Source organism: Schistocerca nitens, chromosome 1 (genome assembly GCF_023898315.1).
Source record: "Schistocerca nitens isolate TAMUIC-IGC-003100 chromosome 1, iqSchNite1.1, whole genome shotgun sequence".
Lineage (NCBI taxonomy): Eukaryota > Metazoa > Arthropoda > Insecta > Orthoptera > Acrididae > Schistocerca > Schistocerca nitens.
The window spans coordinates 556,780,874-556,806,407 of record NC_064614.1 but is presented as its reverse complement, the minus strand read 5'-3'; the positions used below and the strand labels follow the sequence as shown (position 1 = coordinate 556,806,407).

General features: G+C 37.6%; 1 protein-coding gene across 1 annotated transcript in view; it reads left to right on the top strand.

Annotated features, from left to right (window-relative positions):
• The first annotated feature begins 3,371 nt into the window (after window positions 1–3,371).
• Window positions 3,372–25,534, top strand: part of LOC126254514 (lipopolysaccharide-induced tumor necrosis factor-alpha factor homolog) — a 37,822-nt gene continuing 15,659 nt past the window's right edge. Inside the window, exons 1-4 of the mRNA XM_049955317.1 lie at window positions 3,372–3,549; window positions 14,238–14,622; window positions 23,892–23,984; window positions 24,256–24,397. Of these exons, the coding sequence (XP_049811274.1) occupies window positions 14,262–14,622; window positions 23,892–23,984; window positions 24,256–24,397 (596 nt within the window). The 5' untranslated portion in view covers window positions 3,372–3,549; window positions 14,238–14,261. The remainder of the gene's footprint in view (window positions 3,550–14,237; window positions 14,623–23,891; window positions 23,985–24,255; window positions 24,398–25,534) is intronic.

Here is a 25,534-nt window from a genome sequence, read left to right as displayed (position 1 = left end):
AGTGCGTTGTCAGTGAAGACGTTTTTGGCAAAACACAACATTCCCATCTTAGATCATCCACCCTACTCACCTGATTTGGCCCCCTGTGACTTTTTTCTTTTCCCTAAAGTCAAGTCAGCTTTGAAAGGAACTAGATTTGAGACTGTTGAAGCAGTAAAAGAAAAAGCGACGGAAGTAATGTATGGACTTACCGAAAATGATCTGCAGCTTTGCTATGAACAGTGGAAAATTCGTATGGAGCGGTGTAGAGACCGAGGAGGAGAGTACATTGAAGGAGATAACATGAAATTGTAAATAATTGTAAATAAATGTTTTTTCCAGCATCAGTCCGGTTTTTTTCTAGCCGCACCTCGTATTGTATATGACCCGTCTCTCCCTATAGCTTACCCCCACTTTTTTCAGAATCTCGAATAGCTTGCACCATTTTACATTGTCGAACGCTTTTTCCAGGTCGACAAATCCTATGAAAGTGTCTTGATTTTTCTTTAGCCTTGCTTCCATTAACATCAGAATTGCCTCTCTCGTCCCTTTACTTTTCCTAAAGCCAAACTGATCGTCACCTAGCGCATTCTCAATTTTCTTTTCCATTCTTCTGTATATTATTCTTGTAAGCAGTTTCGATGCATGAGCTGTTAAGCTGATTGTGCGATAATTCTCGCACTTGTCAGCTCTTGCCGTCTTCGGAATTGTGTGGATGATGCTTCTCCGAAAGTCAGATGGTATGTCGCCAGACTCATATATTCTACACACCAACGTGAATAGTCGTTTTGTTGCCACTTCCCCCAATTATTTTAGAAATTCTGATGGAATGTTATCTATTCCTTCTGCCTTATTTGACCGTAAGTCCTCCAAAGCCCTTTTAAATTCCGATTCTAATACTGGATCCCCTATCTCTTCTAAATCGACTCCTGTTTCTTCTTCTATCACATCAGAGAAATCTTCACCCTCATAGAGGCTTTCAATGTATTGTTTCCACCTATCTGCCTTACGCCAAAACAACATCGACTGTTCACATTGACATCACAGTCAGCTGATACACATAGCCCAGTTGAGTGTGAATTTTAGGCACATTTCTGGGATCGAAAACGCTGTAGCTGACTACCTTTCCCGTGTTAACAGCATCTCATAGTCATAGCTAATCGACTTCACTACTTGCAGAAGAACAATGGACCGACCAAGAACTACACAGTTCATTTTCAGCATTAGACCCCCAATTATCAATGTGCCTGGAGCTGATGTCAAGCTATACTGTGACATGGAACCCGATCAAGAACTCACACAGACTCCATGTGTGGCCTGGCAGCCCTAAAGACTGCTGGGAATGAACAAGAGCGAGCATCAGTGTCAACGTAGCAAAATTAACCGCCACGTGCATGCACCGATAGGTGACTTGCGGACACGACTACTTGTTTTGCACACGTCTATATCGATGTGGTAGACCCTTCTCCCCGTCCAATGGCCAATACTAGATATTGACAATGATCAACCACTTCACTAGATGGCCGGAAGCAGTGCTAGTCGATAACATTTCAGGAGAGGCTTCAACTTCCGCATTTTATCTATGTGAACGGCCGCTTTTGGCTGTCCACTGCTTGTCGCGATGGACAAGGGATGTCCATTTGAATCTGAACTGTTTGTGCAGGTTAACAAAGCTATATACCATAAAACCCAGGAAGTACCGAGATTATAGAATGCTGGCACCGTTCTCTGAAGGCCAGACTGAGGTGTCATAATTCAGACTGGACAACAGCGTTACCATTGGTGTTGTTTTGTCTGAGAAGACATACAAACTGGACCTGGACTCTTCACCAGCTGAACTGGTTAATGGAGAAACACTTCAATTGCCAGGCGAATTTATTGATCCACAGGCAGTCCACATTAATAACTCCTACCAGGCAAATTTCATGTTTCGCCTCAGGGAACAAATCATTCAAATCCGACCTCATCAAGCATCGAGGCGTGGCGTTTAGCCCACCTTTGCGCACCGCGAGCTACAATCATGCACGCATTGACATGTTACGTGCGAGTGGAGTGAAATCAGAGCTGACACTTCCACATACAGCCCCTCACCTCGTAACAGGCAGAGACGAAAGAACCACAATGTCCTTGTCAAGAGCAGGTCCTGTACCATCTCGCTGGACTGAGTGAAGCCTTCATACGTATTCCCAGAAGAACCTACTGCTGTACTGCGTACCATGGCACCCATTTACGGCAACATCCGCCCGAGCACCGGCGTCAACACCAGCTATGCCATCAGCAATCGCAAGCAGCCTTACGACAAGACAGACGCGTCGGGTCCATTTTCCAGCGCACTGCTTGGACGACGCTCCATTTTCCAGACGCGTCGGGTCCATTTTCCAGCGCACTGCTTCGACGACGCTCCATTTTCCTGGAGGAGACTGTTTTAGCGACTAAATTGTTAGTTGCTGTCAGCTCACGTACATACGACAAGTGTCAGAGAGTTCACGCGAGGCGCTGTATTTACGTTGGTTTAGCGTTCCTTGATTAATATGACTTTCCGTGACTGTTGTCCTTAGAGACAATTCGCATATTGCTTTTCACTTCTCCGTTGCTAAAAATATTGATGTCCATACGAGATTAATTGAAGACATGCGCGGGAAAACAGACTAACACTTAAACGTAAAAGCTTAGATGTAAGTGTTGTCATCTGTTGCTGGGTGCGGGAACTATCAAAATTGGCATTGGTTCTATCCCTAAATATCCTAATGTGGTACCGTATTTTGGGATGACACGAACAGGTCAATTTTGATAGTTCCCGTACCCAGCAACAGATGGCAACACTTTTCTCTAGTTTTTACATTTGAAGGTTAGCCCGTTTTTCTGTACATGTCTTCAATTGCATTCTTCATTGTGCGTTAAATAAAGTTCTTTCCTTCCTGTGACGTCAGAATTTATGTTCCACATTACGGCTAAATTTCAAGAACACGTACGAGTGTTTGTCGTACGGCTAGCCTTCAAGAAGCTCCGAAGAGTTAATGTGCTTACGTACGCATTATGATACCACTTTTGTAGATATGACATCACGAAGTTTACGACAATGTTTTTTAAAAAATCGAAATTTTACGCTACGGATCTTCGACCATAGATGAAAATAATGGTGGCTTAAAGTTTTACCAATTACTGACAGAGAATACAAACCAAAAGGTTTAATATTCTCTAAAGGAAATGATCGAATTTTACGTGGAAGAGAAACTACGATTAAATTACACAACGATGATATGTTTTTCCACTAATAGCAGAGCAAAAGAGTCACATGGGAAGTTTAATTCAACACTCGCGCTTTATCTCTTCCTGTCGTTGTGTACATGTATGCCAACGCTACGGCAAGGTTGGCAACAAGCAAAAGCACGTAGTGATAGAGTTGTGACGGTAGGAAGCGTTGTGTTGTGTGTCAGAGAACAGAGGTGTGTAGTGCCGTGAAAAAGCTATTGACGGGTGGTGTCTTATAAGTTTGGTTGATTGTTGGTCGGTAGTAGCCGGGTAGAAGAAGGAGTTTTGTACAGGAATTAGGTTTCCAGGCAGCTGAAGGTATGCTTTTCTGAGTTGATGAAAGAACTTCTACACATATAGCATTAATTGAATGGTAGATGGTTCAGACGTATTGTCAAGATTTTGTAGGTACGGGAAATTATTTTAATTGAATCTGTAAATTTATATTATGGACACCTACAGATAAATGAAAAGCTCCGGAAATAAGCATATTACGTTAAAAAGACAGCATGTTTGAATACGCATTCTAATGAAACCTAGCTTCGTCGCAAAATTCGTTTTTGCGTATTACAGCCCATTATATTTAGCAGTAAATAAATAAAAGTGCAAATAGTGCATTATTGAATATCTTGGTATGATGCCAATCTCTCAGCGTTGAGTGACGACCACCACAGTCAGAAGTTTCGTAAAAGTCTTAATTTCTTTATTCATATAAGGTTTTGCCACATGTCATGGAGAGGACTAATGTTATGAGTACCAAGCCTGTATGCTATCCTCATTTATTTATGTAAAATATAGAAAAAATGCCGAGTCTGGAGGTAACTTTCAATACATTCCCAAGTGCCTTATTATTTCACTAACTGCAGAAGCCACCTTAAAAAAAGAGCCGAAACGATATTGTTAAGGGCCTCGCCCCAACACTGTGAATTTCTTGTTACGCAAAGATCAGCGTGTTTTGATACATATCTCTTTTTATGTGTGGAATATGTTAGCAGTTTGTCTTGATATCCATATTGCAGAGTATTATTTCAATAGCTACCAGTTGTAAACTGTGATGGTTTTAGCAAAATTAAATGCTGCAACACTGGCTTTACAGACCAGTGAAACTCCTCAGTAGTATGTTGAATGAAACGTTTGAAGAGGGAAAGGGGGGGGGGAGGGGGCAGATGGAACATAAACTTCTGTGATGAAAGTTTTAAATGAATCCTCTTTAAAAGTGTAACTTTGATTGTGATTTCAATGATTCTGTAAATAACATTTTGTACCAATATGTACTTGAGATGTGAAATGAGGCATTATGCATTCAAACTTAAAGAAGGTATATCAGAATGTATAATAGTCTACAAACTGTACATATCATAATACAGAGCACGCAGTGTTACACAAAATGTAACAACTGATTTCCTGTTGCTATCAGTCTGAAGATGAAGTGTGTGTCCCCCTCCAAAAAGTTTTACCTCTTCCCCAAGCTTCAGTACCAAATTGACAGATCCTTGATGCCTCAGAATGTGTGCTATCAACCAATCTCTTCTTTTAGCCAAGTTGTGTCATTAATTTCTGTCTTGCCGAATGTGACTCAGTAGTCCCAACTCTGTTAGTTACTGTATCCATCCCTCTAATCTTCACCATTTATTTGTTGTTCTACTTTTAAAAGTTTCTCTTCTCTTGCCGGGACTGTTTATTGTCCACATCCTTTATGTACAAAGTTACAACTGAGATACCTCCAGAAAATACTTCTTAACACTTAAATTCATGTTTGTGTTAATGACTTTCTCATTCTCAAAAATACTTTTCCTGCTACTGCCAGTTTGCATTTTATATCGTCTGTATATGAGCCATAGTCAGTTATTTTAATGCACAAATAGAAATTACATCTAATACTTTGTCTCATTTCCTAATTTAGGTCTAATCCCTCAATATCACCTGATTTAGTTCAACTACATTCCATTACTCCTGTTGTACCTTTTTTGATATTCGCCTTATATTCTCATCTCAAGATGACATCCATTCTGTTCAACTGATCTTCCAGGTCCCTTATGGTCTCTGCCAGAATTGTAGTGTCTTTGGCAAACTTCAGAGTTTCTGTTTTTTTCTCTCCCTGAAGGTTAATCCCATTTCCAAATATCTCCTTAATTTCTTTTACTGCAAACTCAATATACAGAGTGAATAATGGCAGATGTAAAAACTACAACCCTGTCTCACTCCCGTCTCAACTACTGCTCCCCTTTCATGCTTTTGGTCGTATAATTGATGTCTGGTTCCTGTACAGGTTGTAAGACAGTATTTTATCCTTATTACGTTATAAGAATGTATTCCAAATGATTCATGTGAGGATATTTTTGCAATGATCTATTGGTTTAATATAAGGAAAAACATAATTCATGTATACAGAGATACACATATACAAATTATGTTTTTAACTAGTAGAGTGTGGGTGGTTAGCCATGGCTTGTCATTTGAATAAGTTATTTAAGAAACATATGAAAAACTTAATTTAAGGTAGCCAGATAGAGCATAAGTCATTCTATGTGAGAGAACCCTCTATACCAAAAAAATTAAAATAGTTCAAATTACCTTGAACAATAACTTTTCTACAGTAGAAGATCCCTCCTCACAATTAAACAACTCTTTAAAAAATATATATATATATATAACTATTGTATGTCCATAGGTGATTAAATTTCGCCATTGTACAACTGATTGGTAAAGAGAGATCACAGCTTGTAGGCTGACTACCCTGATCACATGCTGTTTTGTTTGTTCATTGTTATGATCTGCCACACTAGCTTTTCAGATGTTGCAAGATTTTCAGGGAAATTTTGAAGTAAGTCAGGTATGTTTTTCCATGTGTACTGTATCAGATCAAAATGTAATGTTTTGTCACACACACAAGAGAAAACATGATGTTACTTATGTTGTAGCAAAAGTAATGAACTTATTAATTTAAAAGCTGACTCTTATGACTAAAACTATGTTGATCATGTGACAACAGTTTACCATATTATATTAACATTTCTAATTCAGTGTTACACACTATGTAAATTAAACAATTGTATCATTATTTGCTTTCTAGGTATCTCAACTTTTTCTCAGTTTAAGAATGTAACCTGCTGAGTGATCACACATTTTTAGGGAAAAATTTAAACAAGGGCCAGTGAAGTATGCAGAATATCAACCAAAAGAGCACAAAAGGTTTAAATTATGGAGGATGGATGAAAAAGCAGCACTTCAGACTTCTAGCAAGAAGTTAACACTACAGTATGAGCAGGATAGCATAAGACAGAAGCAGAGCAAAGAAAAGTGAAAATCATTAGTCAAGACAGGCAAAGTGTCTCCATGAAAGGTTTCCTATGGCAGTAGCAGATCAAGGGTTGGCAAACAGCTCAAGGAAACATTTTGTTGATGAGGTACCAGACATTGCAAGAAATTTGAATCAAGCTTGTGAATATGAAAAGGGAGGCAAAAGTCTGGATGAAGAAAGAAAATCCAAGATGTTATGATTTTATTTTCATAGTGACATTAGCAGGACAGAACAAAATAAAAAGGGCAAAGTTAGCATAAAGAAGGCCAAAACTGGGAAGAAAAAAGTGGTGCATGAATGCACAATGATGATTATTTGCTTGAGACTGGGAAGAGTTTGTGAAGGAATATCCAGACTGTGTGATTGAAAAAGTTCAAGATTTATAGCTTTGCGTATCATTTGTGTTGCCTGTTTCCTCTATTCTGTAACACATGTGTATGTAGACACCGTATTAACATATAATTTTTGGTGGATAGTATAGGAAAAGGAAGTAGGGAGTATTTCCACACAGGATACAAGAATTAGTAGCCCTCCTTCCGTGTGACCCCTGAAACTTTGAGTGCATGTCAGAAAGATGTTGCTGTAACTCTGTACAAAATATCTTCGATGATGAAGTAATTCATACTGAAATACAATGGCCTCAGTGGGAAAATATTGATGGACATCCCCAAACTGGCTTGTATCTGATTGTGTGAAAAAATACAGATGCAGTTGCCAACATTTAAACTTCTTTGTTATGTGAAAAGAAAAGTCTTCGCACTTTGAATATGTAAAGAAAACATTTGTTAATCATGATTCAGTTGCTCAGTGGATTTTACAGTAAACGACACAGTTGTGACCCCAGAGCAAATTCAAAGTACTCTCTAGCATCTTCAACAAACTACTATTTTCCCTGCTGTTGATTGGTTAAAATGTGGTATTGCCTACAATTATGCCATTATAAGTGACAATTTGTCACATAACAAATATTCTTTCTTCAAGAACCAAAGGAAAAAAAATCTTCAGCATGTGAAAGTATTTTCTGGTGGCTGTGCTGCATGATTAAAAAAACACTGTACACTGTCTAATCGTTTACATTTTCAGCCTGACTCTAATATTTATGTTGACTAGAATTTTGTAACTCTTCCCATGGCAAAGAGGCAGTTGAAGGTGTTGGAGGAACTTTGAAAAGAAGTGGTTGGTGAAATCACGTTCAGAGACACGTACAGAGATAGTAAGCTCACTATATGAATTCTATAAGCATGCAAAACAGAATTTAAAAGGTGTAATGCAGCAAGTAGACAAAGAAGGAAAAGAATACGAAGAAGAAGAATTCAAGGAAAAGTCCTCATGCAATAAAGAAAACGGTAACATAAATCCAGGGGATTTTGTACTTGCTTCTGTAACTGATGTGGAAAGATCCAGGGAGAAAGCAGGACTATTTTGCAGAAGTGGAGTAGTATAAGGCAGAAACTAACCAAGTTTTACTCAACTGTTTGCATCCAAGTGGAAAGTGTTGGATTTGAACAGTAAATGAAGACAGATCTTTGGAAGGCATTAGGAAATACAGAGAAAGTACAAACTTCTAATTTGATGCATACCAGAGGTCAGTTTGTGTTTAAGTAATAAATGTACTTTTTCACACCAGATTTTTTTCCCTCCCATTTTGTATTGCATATTTTAAAATGTATGATTGTTTTTATGTTCATTTCCGTGGTAAACTCCCTTTCATTCTCCGGTTTCATACTAGCATATGTCTTTGTGTATCACGCAGCAGTCACACGTGTATAATTTTCGGGAAGGAAGAGGGGTGAAGGAAAAGGACTGGAGTAGTTTAGGGAAAGGGGTACAGTTCAGAAAAATCACCCAGAACCCCAAGTCGGGAGAGACTTACTGGCCGGGATTAGAAGGAAAGACTGGTTGTTGGGAACTGCACTGGATGAGATTTGAAAACCTGGGAGCTCAAAGGTGGAAGACAAGATAATATGCAAGACAGAGATTACTACTGAAACACCATGCACGAGTTAATAAGACTGTAAAGCTAAGTGCATTGTTTGTAACAGAGTAGGAGAAGTGGATGGTGAAAAATAGACAAGTCAGAAAATGAAAGATTTATAAAACTAAAATGCAATGAAGAAAGGAGTAGTTACAGTGAAGAAAAGCTGGTATGGAAGGAATTAATGTAAATAAATACCAGGTGGGTGGTGAGAACCAAGGACATGTTCTAATACTAGTTATCACCCGCCGAGTTCTGAGAAACTGGTGTCTGGTGGAAGATGGCGCATGTGGTGAAGGGGCACTGAAGTCATGACTCTTATGTTGTACAACATGCTCTGCAACAGGATATTGTGTGTTGCCTGTATACACCCTCTGCCTATGCCCGTTCCTCCTGACTGATAACTGGGTGTTAGTTATGCTGATGTAAAAGGCTGAACAGAGTTTACATAACGGCTGGTGTATGATGTGTGTCATTTCACAGGTGGCTCTCCCTATGATAGTATGTGTTTTGCCAGTGGCGGGGCTGGAATAGGTAGTGTTAGGAGGGTGCATAGGGCAAGTCTTGCTGCAGGGACGGTCACAGGGGTAGGAGGCATAGGGCAGAGAGATTGGTGCAGAAGGAGCATAGGGTCTGACAAGGATATTGCAGAGATTTGGAGGGGGGGGGGGATGAAAAGCTATTCTAGGTGTGGTGGGCAAAATCTCAGACAGAATAGATTTCATGGCCTTGTCGAAGTAGCTGATTTATACACTCAAGACCAGGATAATACTGAGTGACAAGTAATGTGCCCGGAAGTTTTTTTGAGGTATCAGCGTACCAGGATTGGATGTGATGACCCAAGAAATCTGCTTTTACTGTATATTGTGACTTAAAACTGTGAACACTACATATATGGAAGTGGCCACGTGCATAAGGAGCGTACTTTATTGTAAATGTTTCTTCTCTGACAAACCTTTGTCTAATGTGCTACATTTTATCCACTAAATATGACAACTTGGCATGAGGTTCCATCTCACAATAATAAGAATTTTTGAAGAGTGGGTGATGACAGCAAAATCTGTTGAAACCGGTTGTCGAAAATCAAGAAGTATATATGCAATCTCGGCTGTGGTACAGGAAGCTTTTTACCAAGTAAAACAGATCACTCCTTCTCATTTCTCAACATGAGAAAATTTAGTTAATAACATGAAAGCTAATTAGGGCATACACACTGTTGATTTTGTCTCTCAGTGCTTTTCACTGTATGCACTTGCACATGACCTTAGGGTCATGACCATGAGGCACTGTCGCACTTGTGTTACAGCTCCATGATTTTGCTTCTGCCTGTCTGAGAAACTTCTCAGCACTCCTTCATGTACTTATTTAACAACTCATTTTAATTTGACTGACTTGGTGGTGCTAAGTTCAAATGTAACATGGACAAGATCAGTGAGGTAACACATTTTCCTCTACTGTTGCTTAAAGTGAACAAAAAGAAGTTACTGTGCCAACACAGTTTCAGCTACTGATATCTTCAGCCTAAAATATTTTTATGTTACAGTTTCTTTTTTTATTTTTTTTCATCAAAAAAATTGATAAATATATGCTTTAGAAGCTTGTTTAGTTACTGAGACATCTGGACCTAGACTAAGTGTCTTAAATTTAATCATCAAATTTGACCAATGTTTGGGCTAAAATATCTCAAATTGGTGGTCAGTCAAGGTTTTTAAACTAGTTCCAATAGTAAGAACAGAGTTCATCTCCTAGATGCTTGTTTTCACTCGTTGGTATTTTTTGTTTAAGGGGTAACATTTAATAAGTTAACAATAATTAATATTTAATAAGTAAAAACTAAAACAATCAAATGGTGACGTGTTCATTAAAGACATTTATCTTCAAAGGCAGGCAATTTTGTTGTGACAAGTGCATATTTGATGTAAATGGATACCCAAGAATCAGTTCATTTTTAGGCCATATAAGCTGAAAGTAAATAAATTGTAAACTTCACACTCCTGTCTGTTTGTGGCATTTGATTTTACAAATAAAATAATGATTATTATTTGTTTGCAGGCATTTCCCTTCAAATTTTGCTTGATAATTTATGCGAGTTTAGCAAGCTCAATCATCGTGAGTGCCTGCATTTTACTTGCATGCAGTATAGTAGTAATTCTGCCATAGATCCATGTTGAAATGGACTAGTGGGTAATTCAGCGAAGTTTCATTTGAAAGTATTTTAGTCAGGACAAAATCGATTGAAGCCAATTAGTGAATTTGATGAAGATGAATTGGAAGTGTTTATTTGCCTGTCCGGCGTGAAAGACACAAAAATTTGCTAATATCACAAAGCTGTATTTTTAAAAAGGTATGAATCTCAACAAACTGTTTCCTGCAACCCTCTTCAAAGGAGAACTGCCACTCAATGATACCAATGCCTAGAACTTTGAAGAATTGTGTGAAGCCAGGCCAGAAGCTTAGTGCAGCAAGTAGAATAGAAGCAATTGTTAATGGAAATCTTAATATCGGAATCAAATTATAATGAAGATATAGAAGTAGCTGAAGCAGTGAATGCAAGCTTGACAATATGTATTGCTTCCCCCATCAAGTTTCAGAAAGTTAGCAGCAGTTGCCACACAACACGGAAGATCCTTGAAGCACAGGATGTCATCAGTAATAAAATTGCAATTGCTGATAGCTGTGATCTAGATAAAGTGATGCAACCAGGTACAAGCCCTTTGTGCAAATTCTGCATTTACTTTGATTGTGTGATAAAAGAGCTGAAAGGGAAGTAAGGTTTAGCACATGAAGATGAACAGCTACAGATATGGACAGTGGGAAAAATAGCATCCACATTTAATGTCTGAGCAGATGTGGTGAACATTACCAGAAAGCTAAAGAAGGGAACAAGAATTCTTGCACTTCCTGAATAGGAGCACGGAAAAAATATTTAAGACCAAATAAAGTCACAAATTATAAAATTTTATGAATATGATGAGTATAGCAGGATGTGTCCTGAGATCAAAGATTGTATTTCTGTTAGAATTCAAGGACAGATGATCAGTAAGGAGAAACAACAGTTACTTTGCAACCTGAAAGAACTATTCAACATCTAACAAGACTGCAATGGGTCTGAAATTAGATTTTCGGAATTTTGTGTATTATGTCCAACATTATATGTGCCTTTCATTTTTTCTAGAACATATTCAGTTTTTGTTTGTACAATACATATGAATGTTAAGCTGATGATCAATGGAAATCCAGTCCAAGAAGATTACAGATACGTACTCGGAAAACTCTATAGCATAGAATCAAAAGATTGCTTGCTCCATCATTGCAAAAAGTGCCCTGATTTTGACAGATGCTTTCAGAAATAGCCATCTTGACAGTAATATTAAATTCAAGCAGTGGTTTCACACTGACAGAAACATTTGACACAAAACGGCTGGCAATTCATTTATTTCAGAATTGACAGGAAAAATACGAAGCCATTCATGCCATTGCTACATCGCAAAGCATTGAAGCTGTCATTTGAGAATGATAAGACAGTTTGCCAATAGGAGAAATTTTTTTTAAAATATATTTCTCAGAAAGATATTACTGAGGTACTGATGATGTTGAAAATTTGAACATTTGCAGAATCAGTTATTCCCTTAGGCATGGTATTGTTGCTGTGCATGTTTATTTGACAAGATTGATCGAGCAGTTGAAGGTTGCCACTGCAGAAATAAACTATTTCTGTTAGTTTAGTGATAGTTCTGCTCCTGAATAAAAAATATTTCAATGACTTCATCAACTTACGTTATTGTGAGAATGATTTTGGAAGCAATGCTGAATGGAACTTCTCTGGGACAAGCCATAGGAAATTTTTCTTGTGAGATCTTTATCTTCTAGTGATTTTACCCCTGGTGATGAGACATGAATGTATAGTGGCTTTTTCATTCCGTTTGAATATTCATTATGATCTTACACTCCAGGCCACATGCATCACACTGTAGACATATGGAGTTCTTTATGCAATGTCATTGCTGTAATATTATCATCACTGCTATTGAATATCAGTTTGCAGATCAGCATCGACAAATGACACTGTGAAACCATTCCTTGTACAAACAGTGCACATCTTGTTGGTCATTGAGCTCTTGGTCTCTCCTGAAGGTGCCAACACTGAAGACTGTATGAGCTCTGGATGTCATTTTAGTATTGGAGGCTTATGCCTATTATTCACATAGTAGAAGGAGAGGAAAATTTAATTGTGATGTTAATAGGTTTCCTGGTGGTATTCAGTCTGTACATTGAGCAAGCAGTGAAGGAAACTGGGGAGAATTTGGAAAGGGAATTGAAGTTCGGGGAGAAGAAATAACTTTAAGGTTTACCAATGACATTGTAATTCTGGTACAGACTGCAAAAGACATGGAAGATCAGTTGAACAGAATGGATAGGATCTTCAGCAGAAGTTGTAAGATTAACATCAAAAAAATTAAAACAAGGGTGGTAATATGTTGTAGAATTAAACTGCGTGATTCTGAGGGGATTAGATTAGGAAATGAGACATTAAAACTAGTAGGTGGATTTTGCTATTTGGGTAGCAAAATAATGGATGATGGCCCAATTAGATAGGATGTAAAATGCATACTGGCTATAGCTAGAAAACTATTTCTGGAAAAGAAATATTTGCCAACACTGAATATAAATTTAAGAGTTAGGAAATCTTCCCTGAAGTTGCTTGTACAGAGTGTAACGTTGTACGAAAGTGAAATGCAGATAATAAACTGTTCAGATATGACCAGAATAGAAGCTTTTGAAATGTACTATACAAGAATACCAAAGAATAGATGGTAGATCTAATAACTAATGAGGAGTTACTAAGTGAAACTGAGGAGAGAAGAAATTTATGTTACAACTTGATTAAAAAAACAGATCAATTGATAGGACACAATGTGAGGCATCAATGAATTGTCGGTTTGCTATTGTAGGAAACTGTGGATGGTGAAACTCCTAGAGGGTCTCTTATGGATGTAGGTTGCAGTAGCTATTTGGAGGTGAAGAGGTGTACACACGGTAGACTGGCTTGGAGCTGCATCAAAATAGTCTTTGGACTGAAGATGACAACATACAGGTTTCTACAGCTTTCCGTATGTTTTATTTTTTAAACTGTTTTACTCCCAGCTGTATTTTTGATCTCTAACTGCACAACAAAAATTTTATTTACTACTCAGCATACAGTTACCATCAGGTATCATAAAATGTCACTCTAGAATACATAACTCATAATGCTATGTTGTCTGTTCTGCAAAACATTTTATCTTTGATAATGGTAATGGGCGTGGCTGTCGACTTAGGACTCTAACTCGGATCCTTGCCTTTCCCGGGCAGTTCTCATGGCATCCAACCTCTCCATGAATGATTTAGGACCTTCTTTGTATAAGTAGGTCACTATAGGCAAATGTTGTGACAGTTTCTGAATCTTATGGTAAGTGCCTCCTCTTGTTGTAGTAAGTGCTGTTGCTGATCTTACTGTCAACAAGATATTGAGACATTGTTAAATTATCAGAGGGGAATTCATGAAAGGTAAATATGAAGAATCGTGTCTGGAATTGTCATTCCAAAACTATTTCAAAATTGTTCCACAGATTTATATTACTGATTTATTTATGAAACACAGTCATGAGAGAAAGTGAAGATTCTTTTTAATTTCTTGCTCATGCCATGGATGTAAAAGGTTTCACAAAGTGATCTATTTTTTGTTTTCAGTGATTAAGAACAACTTGCAGAAAGATGAATAAAGCCTCTGCACCATCAGCACCAATGCCAGAGTTTGAAGGCAATGAATTTCAGGGCCACCCACCTCCACCATCATATGATCAAGCAATGTCTGTGTATCCACCTCCAGTACCTGAAGCACGTCAGGGTGGACACGCACCCTACCCACCACAGCAGTTGCCCTACCCGCCGACAGCGGCACAGATGTCTTACCCACCAGCTGTGGCACAGCCGCCTTACCCAGCAGCAAGTTCTCAGATGCCGTACCCCCCTGCAGGACAACAGTTGCCTTACCCACCAGCTGGACAACAGATGCCATATCCCCCAGTGGGAACACAAACACAGCCGCCATATCCTGTGCAGCAGCCTCAGGGATGTAAGTAAGCCTTTTATGTTGACGATTTGTATTATGTTCTGTAATAGTGTTTCATTTTCGGTACTTCATGGCATTTGTTACTCTTGCCATTTGTTACAAGTTCCCAACTATGTTACAGTCAACATGAATCATTTAGTTTTGAAACAGAGCCTATTAACTTTGTAGAACATTGCCAATGTCATTTTGGATGCTTGCAGATCTGGAAGTTAAGTTTGTTATTGCTTTGTTTATCATTAAGTCATATTCTGTGCTAAGTATGTTGTCCATTCATTTCAACAGAATTTTCTGCATCATCCTTATATCCAGCCAGAAGGGCCTTGTCATCTGCAAACCTTAGCATATCACCCATTGCACATTTATTCCTGTTCCAGAATTTCCTGTCAATTTTTGTCATCGCTTTTTCAGTGTTCCAGTTTAATGGTTCTAGAGCAGATTGTTTGTAGTTCAAATAACTCCGCACAATAGGGACCTACCAAATGAGACAGAACAGTTGTTAATACACTGTTCTCATATTCGGCATGATGGAATTTGCTGTGCCCAACCATTTTGGTTTAGGTTTCTGTGGTTTTTCTAAATCATTTCAGGTTCCTTCATCAAGATCACAGACGAACAACTGGCCTATCTTCAGAAAAGCATACTTACATATTCTGTGGGTGTTTGCATTTTTGACTTACAAAGAAAACGAATAAAAATGAGTATTATGATGCTAAATCCTATATCATTGTGGGATGTTCCCTGTGTGAATATATAATAAAACAAACAGTTGTAATAACATTTCCCATCTTCCTGACACACTTCTTAATATGAACTTGTCTGTCTTTATACTTCATTCTTATTGCTCTCACTCAGAGGTTGTTGATTATTTGTCTGTCCTTGCACTTCAACACCAGTCTTCTAAGGCATGTGAATATCTTATTTCACCTTATATTGTTTAATATTTTCTCTAGGTTTACAAATACCTTGAAGGTATTTGATTTTTCTTCAGCCTGCCCCGAGTAGTAAGCACAACATCGACATTACTTCTCTGGTAAATTTTCACCTTCTCAAATCAAACTAATTTCTGTCCTCTCAGTTTTCCTTCTTGTTATTCGGACCTGCCTTTCTGGGTCACTTATTTCACTCATGTGAATATGCTCCTCTAATGTCGCACTTAGGGACAGTTTCTATACATCATATAAATTTTTAACATATTGCTGCAGTATGGATATCCTTTCTTCTGCATTTAATCCAAATCTCTATCTGTATCTTGTAGGTTAACAGCTATACTTTTTAATTCTCAAAAGTTACATTTAATCATCCTGTACACTGTGCCAGTTTTTCTTAATCATAACTATTTCAGTATATTTACAGGTTTCTCTCATTCATTGTGTACCCTCTTTGCACTGCCTGTTAATTTTGTTTCTCAGCAACAGACACTTCTGTCTTGATGCCCCATTTTTATGAGTCTTACATTTTATTCTCAAATGTTTTTGTGTTATTCATGTCTTCTTTGCCTCTGCTTTCCTTCTTTATTACATTCCATTCCTTTGACACTAAGCCATTGATCACTTATTGCGAGAAAGTCTGAGACTTCATATCAGTGTGTCGAAAATTTTTAGTGTTCCTATTTTATTAATACTTTGTTTTCTTTATCACCATGAATTTCAGCCTATTGCTTATTACTACTCAGGTATGGGTGTGATTTATGATCAAGAATTTCATTTCAAGAATTTAATTTCTAAATCTTTGTCTTACCACTAATCACTCATGAAGTTCCATAAGACTCTGTCTGTAGTCCACTATTGTTTTTAAAAATGTAAACTGCCTCTTGTCTAATAAATAACAAGCAGAATTAATTAGTTTTGTGGATGACACACATTTGCACTTTGAATCATTGTAAATGTGGGGGAAGGTCTAATCAGTTACGTCGACATATTTTGTGTATTTTCATTCAATAATGTTATATGGAAACATGTTCTGCAGTAACTCATCTTTAAGAAAGATGTCTCCATTGCTCCAACATCTACTGAAAGAATATTATTTGGTACTAACCAATGATCATCTTCTAGATCTTAGCTTAAGGAGCTAAACATTTTGACTACTGCTTCACACTATATTTATTCTCTAATGAAGTTTGTTGTAAGTAATCCACTACAGTTCAAAAGGAACTATGATGTGCATAATTACAATACTAGAAAAAAAACTGACGTTCATTACTCCATTGTAAGGTCGTCTTTAGCACAAAAAGGGATGCATTACGCTGCAACAAAAATTTTGGATATCTTATCCAGTGATATAAAATGTTAGACAGGTCTGAGAGATAACAAAATTAAATTTGAAACCAAATGAACGTCTCCTTGACAACTTCTGCTATTCCATAGTATAATTTCTATTTTTGTAATCTGAAAAAGGCAGCGGATAGAAATTACCAACTCAAATCTGGATAAAAAAAGCTTGTAATTTAGCAGTTTTTAGCCATACTTACAAGCATATGTGTTACGTGAATGTAAAACGATATATTGCACATTATTATGATTGACCTTAAAAATGATGCATGGGACATGAAACAACCAACTGACCGTGATTTGTTCAAGTTGATATCTACATCTGCATAACCTGTTGTTTTCCAAGTATTTTTTCTTTTGCTGTGATTTCGGGAGGTTGAGTTCACTGCAACCATTTGATACCTGTGTCATAACTTCAGAGGCCTTTCTCCAGTCTCATTTTTCACTCTGCCCATATTGTTGAGCTACCTCAGTTTCCATTCCCTCCCTATCATAAAGTTCAAAATGCCTAGGACTATCAACTTTTCATCCTCCTTTATGTACTTTATCAGTTCCTGTATTTCCTCACATATTCTCTTTCGTTTTCATCAGTTCATGAAGTTTGCATGCAATCCTTTACAGCGGTGATAGGTGTTGGATTTATTTAAGTCCTCAGAATAATAATTTGGTGACTCTGTTGCTCATAGTGATTCACCCTGATACCTACATTCTATTCATAAAGAAACCACCATCTGTACATCACTCCTAGACATTGTGGATTTATCTTGTAATCATCTGACCAAAAATACCTGTCCACTTTCCATTATATTTCCCTGACTTTATAACTTTGGATTGCTCATCTTTCTTTAGATTCTTTCCTACAACATTAAGACTTCTAACATTCCATGCTCCAATTCATACAACATTAGCTTTAGTTTTTTCCTCTTGGCATTTTCCACCTGAAAATTCAAGTGAGGAACTACACTGTCTGCAGAGTTATTTCCAAAGAAATGTTGATAAAGATTTTTTAGAAGACTGTTTGCCCTGTGGACACAAATTGGATTTCAACATAGTGGTTTCAATTGCCTTCTGCAGCCTAATGCAGTTGATTATTTCTGATAGTTACACCTTTAGAAGTAGTTTCCGGTGCCCTGGCCTCTCCTCCCTGCTGTTTTGACAACCTTGGCCAATTGCAGAATGAGGATGACTTCTTGTATCATCATATGTGATGGTCGTTTATTCAGATTCTAAGCTGTGACTGGTATCAAACTCAGGATCAAGGAACTTTGGATTAGTAGCCATGCCGCCTGTACACCATGAGTCCTACACGGAGTTCCAGTAGTGCATAAATACAGAGTATAAAAACAGATATGGCCAGACATTCAGGAAGCGTTCCTTGCAAATAGAATAAAAAAATGTTTTATATGGAGATGGGTCCATAATCACTTCATTTCCTTGTTAGAGCTCATTTTCTACTTCTTTTCATAACCACATTAATCATGGAAAAAAATGCAGAAACAGAAGGTATCAGCATTACTTGAAACTTTCCTTAAATGAAATGTTCAAATAATCCTCTTGGTTACATTTGATTAGAATGTACAGTAAGTTGTAGTGCTTTGTTTGTTCCAGTTGAACAAAGGTAATGTTGACATGTGACTCTCTTCATTGTTTGTGCTGACATGTGACTATTTTCATTGCATTACTGGTATCAAACACACAGCATCAACTGGTTGGTGTTCATTGTGGACTTAGCTTCCAGTACAGTACGGTATTCAAATGTGGAGGTGGCAGATGGACATGTGCTATAAGGATTATCAGATGTTAATGGCTGTGGTGTTTCATATTTGTATTAGGAGAGATTTCCTGAACAAAAATGTTGTGACAGGAGAATATTTGAAGCAATTGACCAGTGTTGTAAGGAGTGTGGGATGTTTACACCTACTACCGATGAGTTGGGGACATAAAAGGATGATGACGCATCAGCTGGAGGAGGCTGGGTTCAGTGTGAGACATTTAGCTGCAACACGTAATGTTGACCATGTGAATGTCTGGGGAGTGCTACAGGAGAAGCTGCTTTATCCATTTCATTTACAGCACTATCAGCAACTGATTTTCATGTGCAGATACACTTCTGCTTAAGATTCATTCAACAGTGAGCCAAGATTTGCCTTAGTGCTAGTGTGCTGTTCATGGACAAGGCTTCATTTCAAAGTAGGTGGATAATGTTGTACGGTTGTAGAAACTGAGCTCTAACAGGGAAGTAAAGCTTTTCCGGGTCCATGGTCATACAATGTATTTTCTTCCTCTACGTGTGAGAAATGGTTTCTGAAAGTTTGGCTGCACCTTTTTCTTTGGCTGCAGTTATAGTGGAGTGTTGTGCCTTGACCAGAGCAGCGCAGCAAGCAGAGCAGCACTGTCAAAACAAACAAGTGCTGAGTGAATCAAAAATTTGTTTCTGAGAATGGTGACCAGAGTATTCAAATGAGCCTAGCTGCATTCGGGAAACTCCAGTGGCAGCATTCGTCTGTTGCTGCAGGTGCAGAGGCAGTACTGTTGCTGACATTTGGGTTTCTTTTGTTGTACTGTTGAAAAAAGGGCATCAGTGAAAGCTTTGATAGCAGTTGTTTTTACTCGGCTTCCTTTATGGAGACAACAAAATGACTATCATTACAACTGATTCGTTCAGGACAGGTTATGTGAAGAGGTGACAGCAGAAACGACTGCAAGTACAGGATACATTTCATTAATCTCTTATTTCTTTCATTGTCTTAAAATGAGAATCGATAATAAAGTTGGAAATAGAATAGCTGAGAACCACATGAAAATTTTGGATATTATGTGAGAAAAATTTTTCCAAACCATCTCTTTTTGGACAGTTTCATTTGAAGGTCTATTAGAATTTCATCCTCTCCAATAAATGCTTTGCATAGAATTCTTGATGTCTACTGTATGTTGCTCATCGACATTCAGAGGTCAGTGTAGGTCAATGACAATGATGTGGGAATGTGTACACTTCGCAATACCATCAACAAATTGTGGTGAAGTTTCTATTGGCTTCCAGAATGTGCTCCACTTCATGCTCATTATTCCAAAAGGACATTCAGTTAATCACCATGTTATGGAAAAGCATTTGTTAAAATATTCATTCCATGGATCTAAAACCCATCGACTATAAGGTTTCACAAAATGCTGCAACTATGGATATGCCTCATCTTCAGTGAATACAAAAAGCAACACAAATTATGTCTTTGGTAGTCGACAGTCTGGCAGGATATTAAGCTCCCCTTCATGCAACAAGCTAAACACATTAGAAAAATAAAATGTACTACCTTCACTTTCCTTCCCATGTCCCCCAACATCAGTTATAATGAATATCTCCTGAGGATCTGCAGCCGCTTGTAGTACGATTGAATGAGAATTTCTATAACTGTAAACCATTGGATCAGAATTTTCTGGGCATTTAAGATGAATGTGTTTTCCGTCAACATCACTGACTTCGTTTGGAAAGTTCTGTATGTTATATAACAGTATTTGGAAGAAGGCACTCATATGTGGAGTGGCTGGAGGTAATCCCATAACACTTTAGTAGTTGACTCCACAATGCTCTCTAGGAACCTATAACAATTCTTGTTTCATCAGCTATCGATTGCCTGTGTAAATGACGTTATTCCATTGGAAAAATCTGTGGTTGCTTGAATATTGGTTAGCTGTGGAAGTTTTGCCTGTTACTCAGGTGGTAAAATATTCTTATTGTGTACTATCATTTGCCAAAATCTCGTTTCAGTATCTCAAACTGTTTGAGATACGAGGAAGGTCACAAATTTAATTCTGGCTTTTTTACTGGCACATGCGTTCAGGATGAAGCACTTTACATATGATCCATTTTCTCAAGAGTGGCAATAGGTGGTGATATCCTTCTAAGTTTAAAGAATAATTCATTATGTTAGCTACAATTCATACATTAAAATGTATGACCTAATGTGCCCCAAATAGAAATTCGTAGTGACTCCTATTTTTCAACGCAAACTTATCGTAATTCTCACAGTAGTTCACTTAATCCTGTAATAGCACAGTAACTATGATGATCAACACAATGATAAGCAGTTCACCAAAAGCTGATGATTAAGGCTATGAGATGTGCAAGATCTATTTTTACCAAATTGTTTCTTAAAATCATTTGAGGAAGGTTGCAGATCAGCCAGATTGCACATTTGCCATCCACGCAGTGAAGCGAGCCTGCCATCTGCTGCACTGCTCTCTGCCCCACTAAACCTGAACACGAAGCAGCACCGCAGCAGCTGCTCGATGCACAGCTCTGCTCTGTTCTGTTGCACGGCTGCACTATTACCTGGGACTTAATTCTGTATATATGCTTCATTTTATGTGTTCCCCACTGCAAATACCCTAAGTAATGGTGCAGTAGTTCTGCTGTATACAGGATGGTCAGAAACATCCGGAAAAACTTGTAAGGGTGTTGCTGGGTAGCTTGTGCTGAGAAATAATAATTAAGAAAAAAATTCAATGTGTTGCACCATTTCAGAATTAATTAGTGTTGACATTAACCAGTCAGGCCATTGTACACACAAATTTAAGCAGCGTCTCAGAGATTGTGCCACCAAACGTGTTCCTCGTTCAGTTTCCTAAAACTGAGTGGTGCCAAGCTGCAATTAAACGTCTCTCCTATAGGGTGAGCAGGAAATCTGTTCTTTCCATAATGTTGTTGTTATTCCATCCTGGCCTTCCCATTGTTAAATGAAGCCTCAGCTAGATGTGAACTGAATTGTCTACATAATATTCCCAGAGCTAGTTTCTGCTGAAAAAGTATTTTAGGTGCACTTTCCCACAAAACGATTTGGTAAGATAACAGGAATTGAAAATAGATGGTATAAGCTGGAACTCAAACAAGAGACACTTCTAAAGTCAGAACATGCTAAACTCAATTTCTTGGCAAGTTTGTCTACCTGTTGAATCCATTTTAACTAGTCACTCGGCTGGACCCTTAAGTGTTTCTTCACTCAGTGTTTCATTTATTCTGTGATTAATAATGACTAGTTCTGATGTAAAAATGCTGTTTTTTCTTTCTTCTTTGAAATTGCATAATAAAAGGCTTTGGAAGATAAAGGCTTAAACTGTTAGCTGTGACTCAGTTACTGACCTGTTTGATTACCATCTGATCTAAGTTTAGTAATGTTGAGGTTTTTATCCTTGACTAGCACACTTGTTACCAACAAATGTTTTTTTTTTTTTTGGAATCTTTTATTAGGTCATTGGAATATTATGTACACTCCTACAGGATGCTCAATATTATGTTCCCCTTTTCTGGGGCTAGTTTTGTTTTTGCAACACATATTTTAACTTTGGCGATATGCTTTCTGTTATGAAGGTAAAATTCCATCCCTGTAAGAGCTATACGTGCTCTTCAGTGGTTCTTTTATAATGTTGTCCATTATTGGTAAAATTATATATAAACCTTTCATGTTTGTAGGAAGATAAAGAGCTTCTGTTTCTGTTCATTATTTTGTGATTAGGTGTATATGTAACTTTGTTCACTGCCACATAGTATATAGAAATTGTTTCTGCTTCTTATTAAGTTACAATGTCACTATGTGGCTGACTATACGAGTGTCAGACCATAATCATGAAATCTGTTGTTCAGGTAATGACTAATCTGGCTAGTTTCTGTCACTAAATCTCAAGTTTTGTTTGGAAAATTAACCTGGAGGGGTGGATCAACAGTACAGTTATGATTGTAGACCACTTCTAAATGAGTAGGTGAATGGGTGCTCAGATTGGCGAAAGGCAAAGACCTACTGCCTTCAGAAGATCATGCCTGTTAATGTAAATTGGATATTCAAAAGGAATGCTTGGGTTGATAGCACATTTATTTCATTGCTCTTATAACTATTTTTATTTGATGTGTTATATACATACTCTACATTATTGGTATACTTTACTGTGAAATGGTGGTTGAAGTGTTTGCCTTGTCCTTTTCTGCTGCTGAAGAATTGTGATATAAATAAGTGTTTATCAGAATAGGAAGTTACAGAAGATTTTGGAATTAACAGATCGAGTTTCCGATATTATGACAACTAGTAATCCCACTAGGCTTTCAATCTATATGTGTAGCACAAACATATCCCACATTATCGTGTACTGTAAAACTGCTGCATAGCAAGTATTCTGACAGTCTCAAGCTAAGACAAGATGTTCACGTTTGTTGAGAATATTGAAGTTAAGATACAAGTAGTGGGCAGATACATACATACATACATACATACATACATACAATACATACATAACATTAAACCTTTTCCATATATCATGAATACAACTTTTCGTAATGATGATGTGAAACGTGTCACTTTAACATAAGTTTTCTTTACACAAAATAATTAATTAATTTTTCTTTCTTTTTTTATTTTATTTTTATTTATTTATTTTTTTTTTCGCTTACTACTTCATATCTAAAAATTCGTCAATTGAGTAATAGAAGTTGTCATTCAGAAATTCTTTTAATTTGCTTTTAAATGTTTGTTGACTATCTGTCAGACTTTTAATGCTATTTGACAAATGACCAAAGATTTTTGTGGCAGCAGAGTTCACCACTTTCTGTGCCAAAGTGTGATTTAATCCAGAATAGTAAAGATCATCCTTTCTTATCGTGTTGTAGCTATGCACTTTGCTGTTATTTTTGAATTTGGTTGGGTTATTAATGACAAATTTCATAAGACTTCTGTTCATAGCCTATTTTTATCAATGGTATTACACAATTTACTGTACAGAATTGTACAAACTATGTTCTCTCACATTTTAGTGAGAGGAACTGCAGCAGCCAGGACAACGAGAGCTCATATAGAAATTCCAGACTGCATAGAGTGCTAACTGTGGAATTTTTGTTACCTATACTAATGGGAAAAGCTAATTCTCAATGTAATGCATGTTACAACTCTTAAATAACCTGGAGTGATGTTTTGATGTTACATGTTCTATTCTTGTGTTTGAAATAAAGGATTTCTCTCTTCCCAGTTATTCCAAGTGGTGAGCCACATTCCATTCCACAAACGAACATGCCACCACCTCAGCCTCCCGCACCCCAGCAGACATCAGTAACAACAGCAGGTAATTTATTCATTTATTTCAAGACAGAGCATCATTTATCAAGACATAACTTCAGATATGGAATAACAAAAACAACCTTACTGCTTTTTTTGCACAACTTGCAAAGTTTGTTTCCAGAATTTGTTTAAAAATGTAGATAATGCAACTTTTGTGTTAGATTTTAATGTACTTGTATTATCAACCTTTATGCATTTGTCTTGCTCTCATTCCTTGTTTGTTCTAAAATTTAATAATGAATTTCCTAATAGAACCTTTTTTTTTTAATTGACAGTGTTTGTTAATGGACCTGTGGCAGTAGGACCAAAACCTTGCAGACTGCGGTGTCCTATGTGCCATTCAGACATTAAAACCAGCACAGTCACTGAAAACCAGGCTGGGGCTCACATTGCTTGTATTATTCTTTGCCTTCTTGGGTAAGTGTGAAATAACCAAAGTCCTTCAAATTTTTTCAAGCAGTTACCAGAAAAGTCCTGAGCTGCCGTTACTGTGTAATTGGAAAAGAAAATGTGTTAGTCTTGGTTGGTGTGAACTTGCTTTTAGCTTCGTAAAATGTGGTATTGCTTACCACACTTTCAGGAAAAGTAATAGAAAAGTTAGGGGCAGAAAATTTATGTAATGTGTGTTAGAGATGTCGTACCAATATCATTTTACGTATTGATGAAGCCAATAAGATGACAAATTAGAAAGTCTTTTCCACTATTTCTTATTAACTGAAAGGAGGTACTTACAGCTAATTACAAGTGTACATTATGTTCTACATACTTTAGTCTATTTTTCCAGAGTCCCATACTGGTTCAGATATTTGTCCCCTCACAGTACTAAATTTGAGGTGCCTCTGTGATAGAGTTTATCCAACTGACAGCGGAACAACCATCGGACTTCTGTGTTGGCTGCTTTATTGCATATCATTCACTATCCTGGCAGGAACTTCTGCAGCAGACCAAAAACTTGGAAATGACTAGGGCTGAGATCCAGAGTGTATGGTGTGTGGTCCAAACTTTCTCAGTGAAATGACTGGAGCTTGTCAGCGATCATGACTGCCACATGTGGACTTGCGTTGTCATGGAGAATAACCACGTTGACCACATCGAGGATGCCTCGGCACTTCCTCCCAATGGGAAATGTACTAGAGTTGTACACACTAATCTACTTTCACAATTTCATCCATGCAGGAAATGTTGTTGTCATTCAGTGACAAATGCAACCTCTCAGAATGCTAAGTGTTGTGCAAGTCTTCACGGCCTTTTGTGTACTCACATACCACCACCTCAAACTTCTTAAGGCGAGACATTTTTACCTGTATGTGGGCTGCATTTTCCTATTAATTTCAATGGACATTTGTCCCTTGCTCCAAAGAAAACTCTGATTACATGTATAACTCAGTTCTCACTTCTCATTTGATCTGTTACTTGATGTTATTCAAGACCACTTTTACCTTACTGAAGATTTACAGTTGCCTTCTCATGCTTTCTTGAAGCTGTGGACCTGCAATGCTGTGCCACTGGTTGTGCCATGCGACTGGGAGTTAGAATGGGCCCGCGGTATTTCCT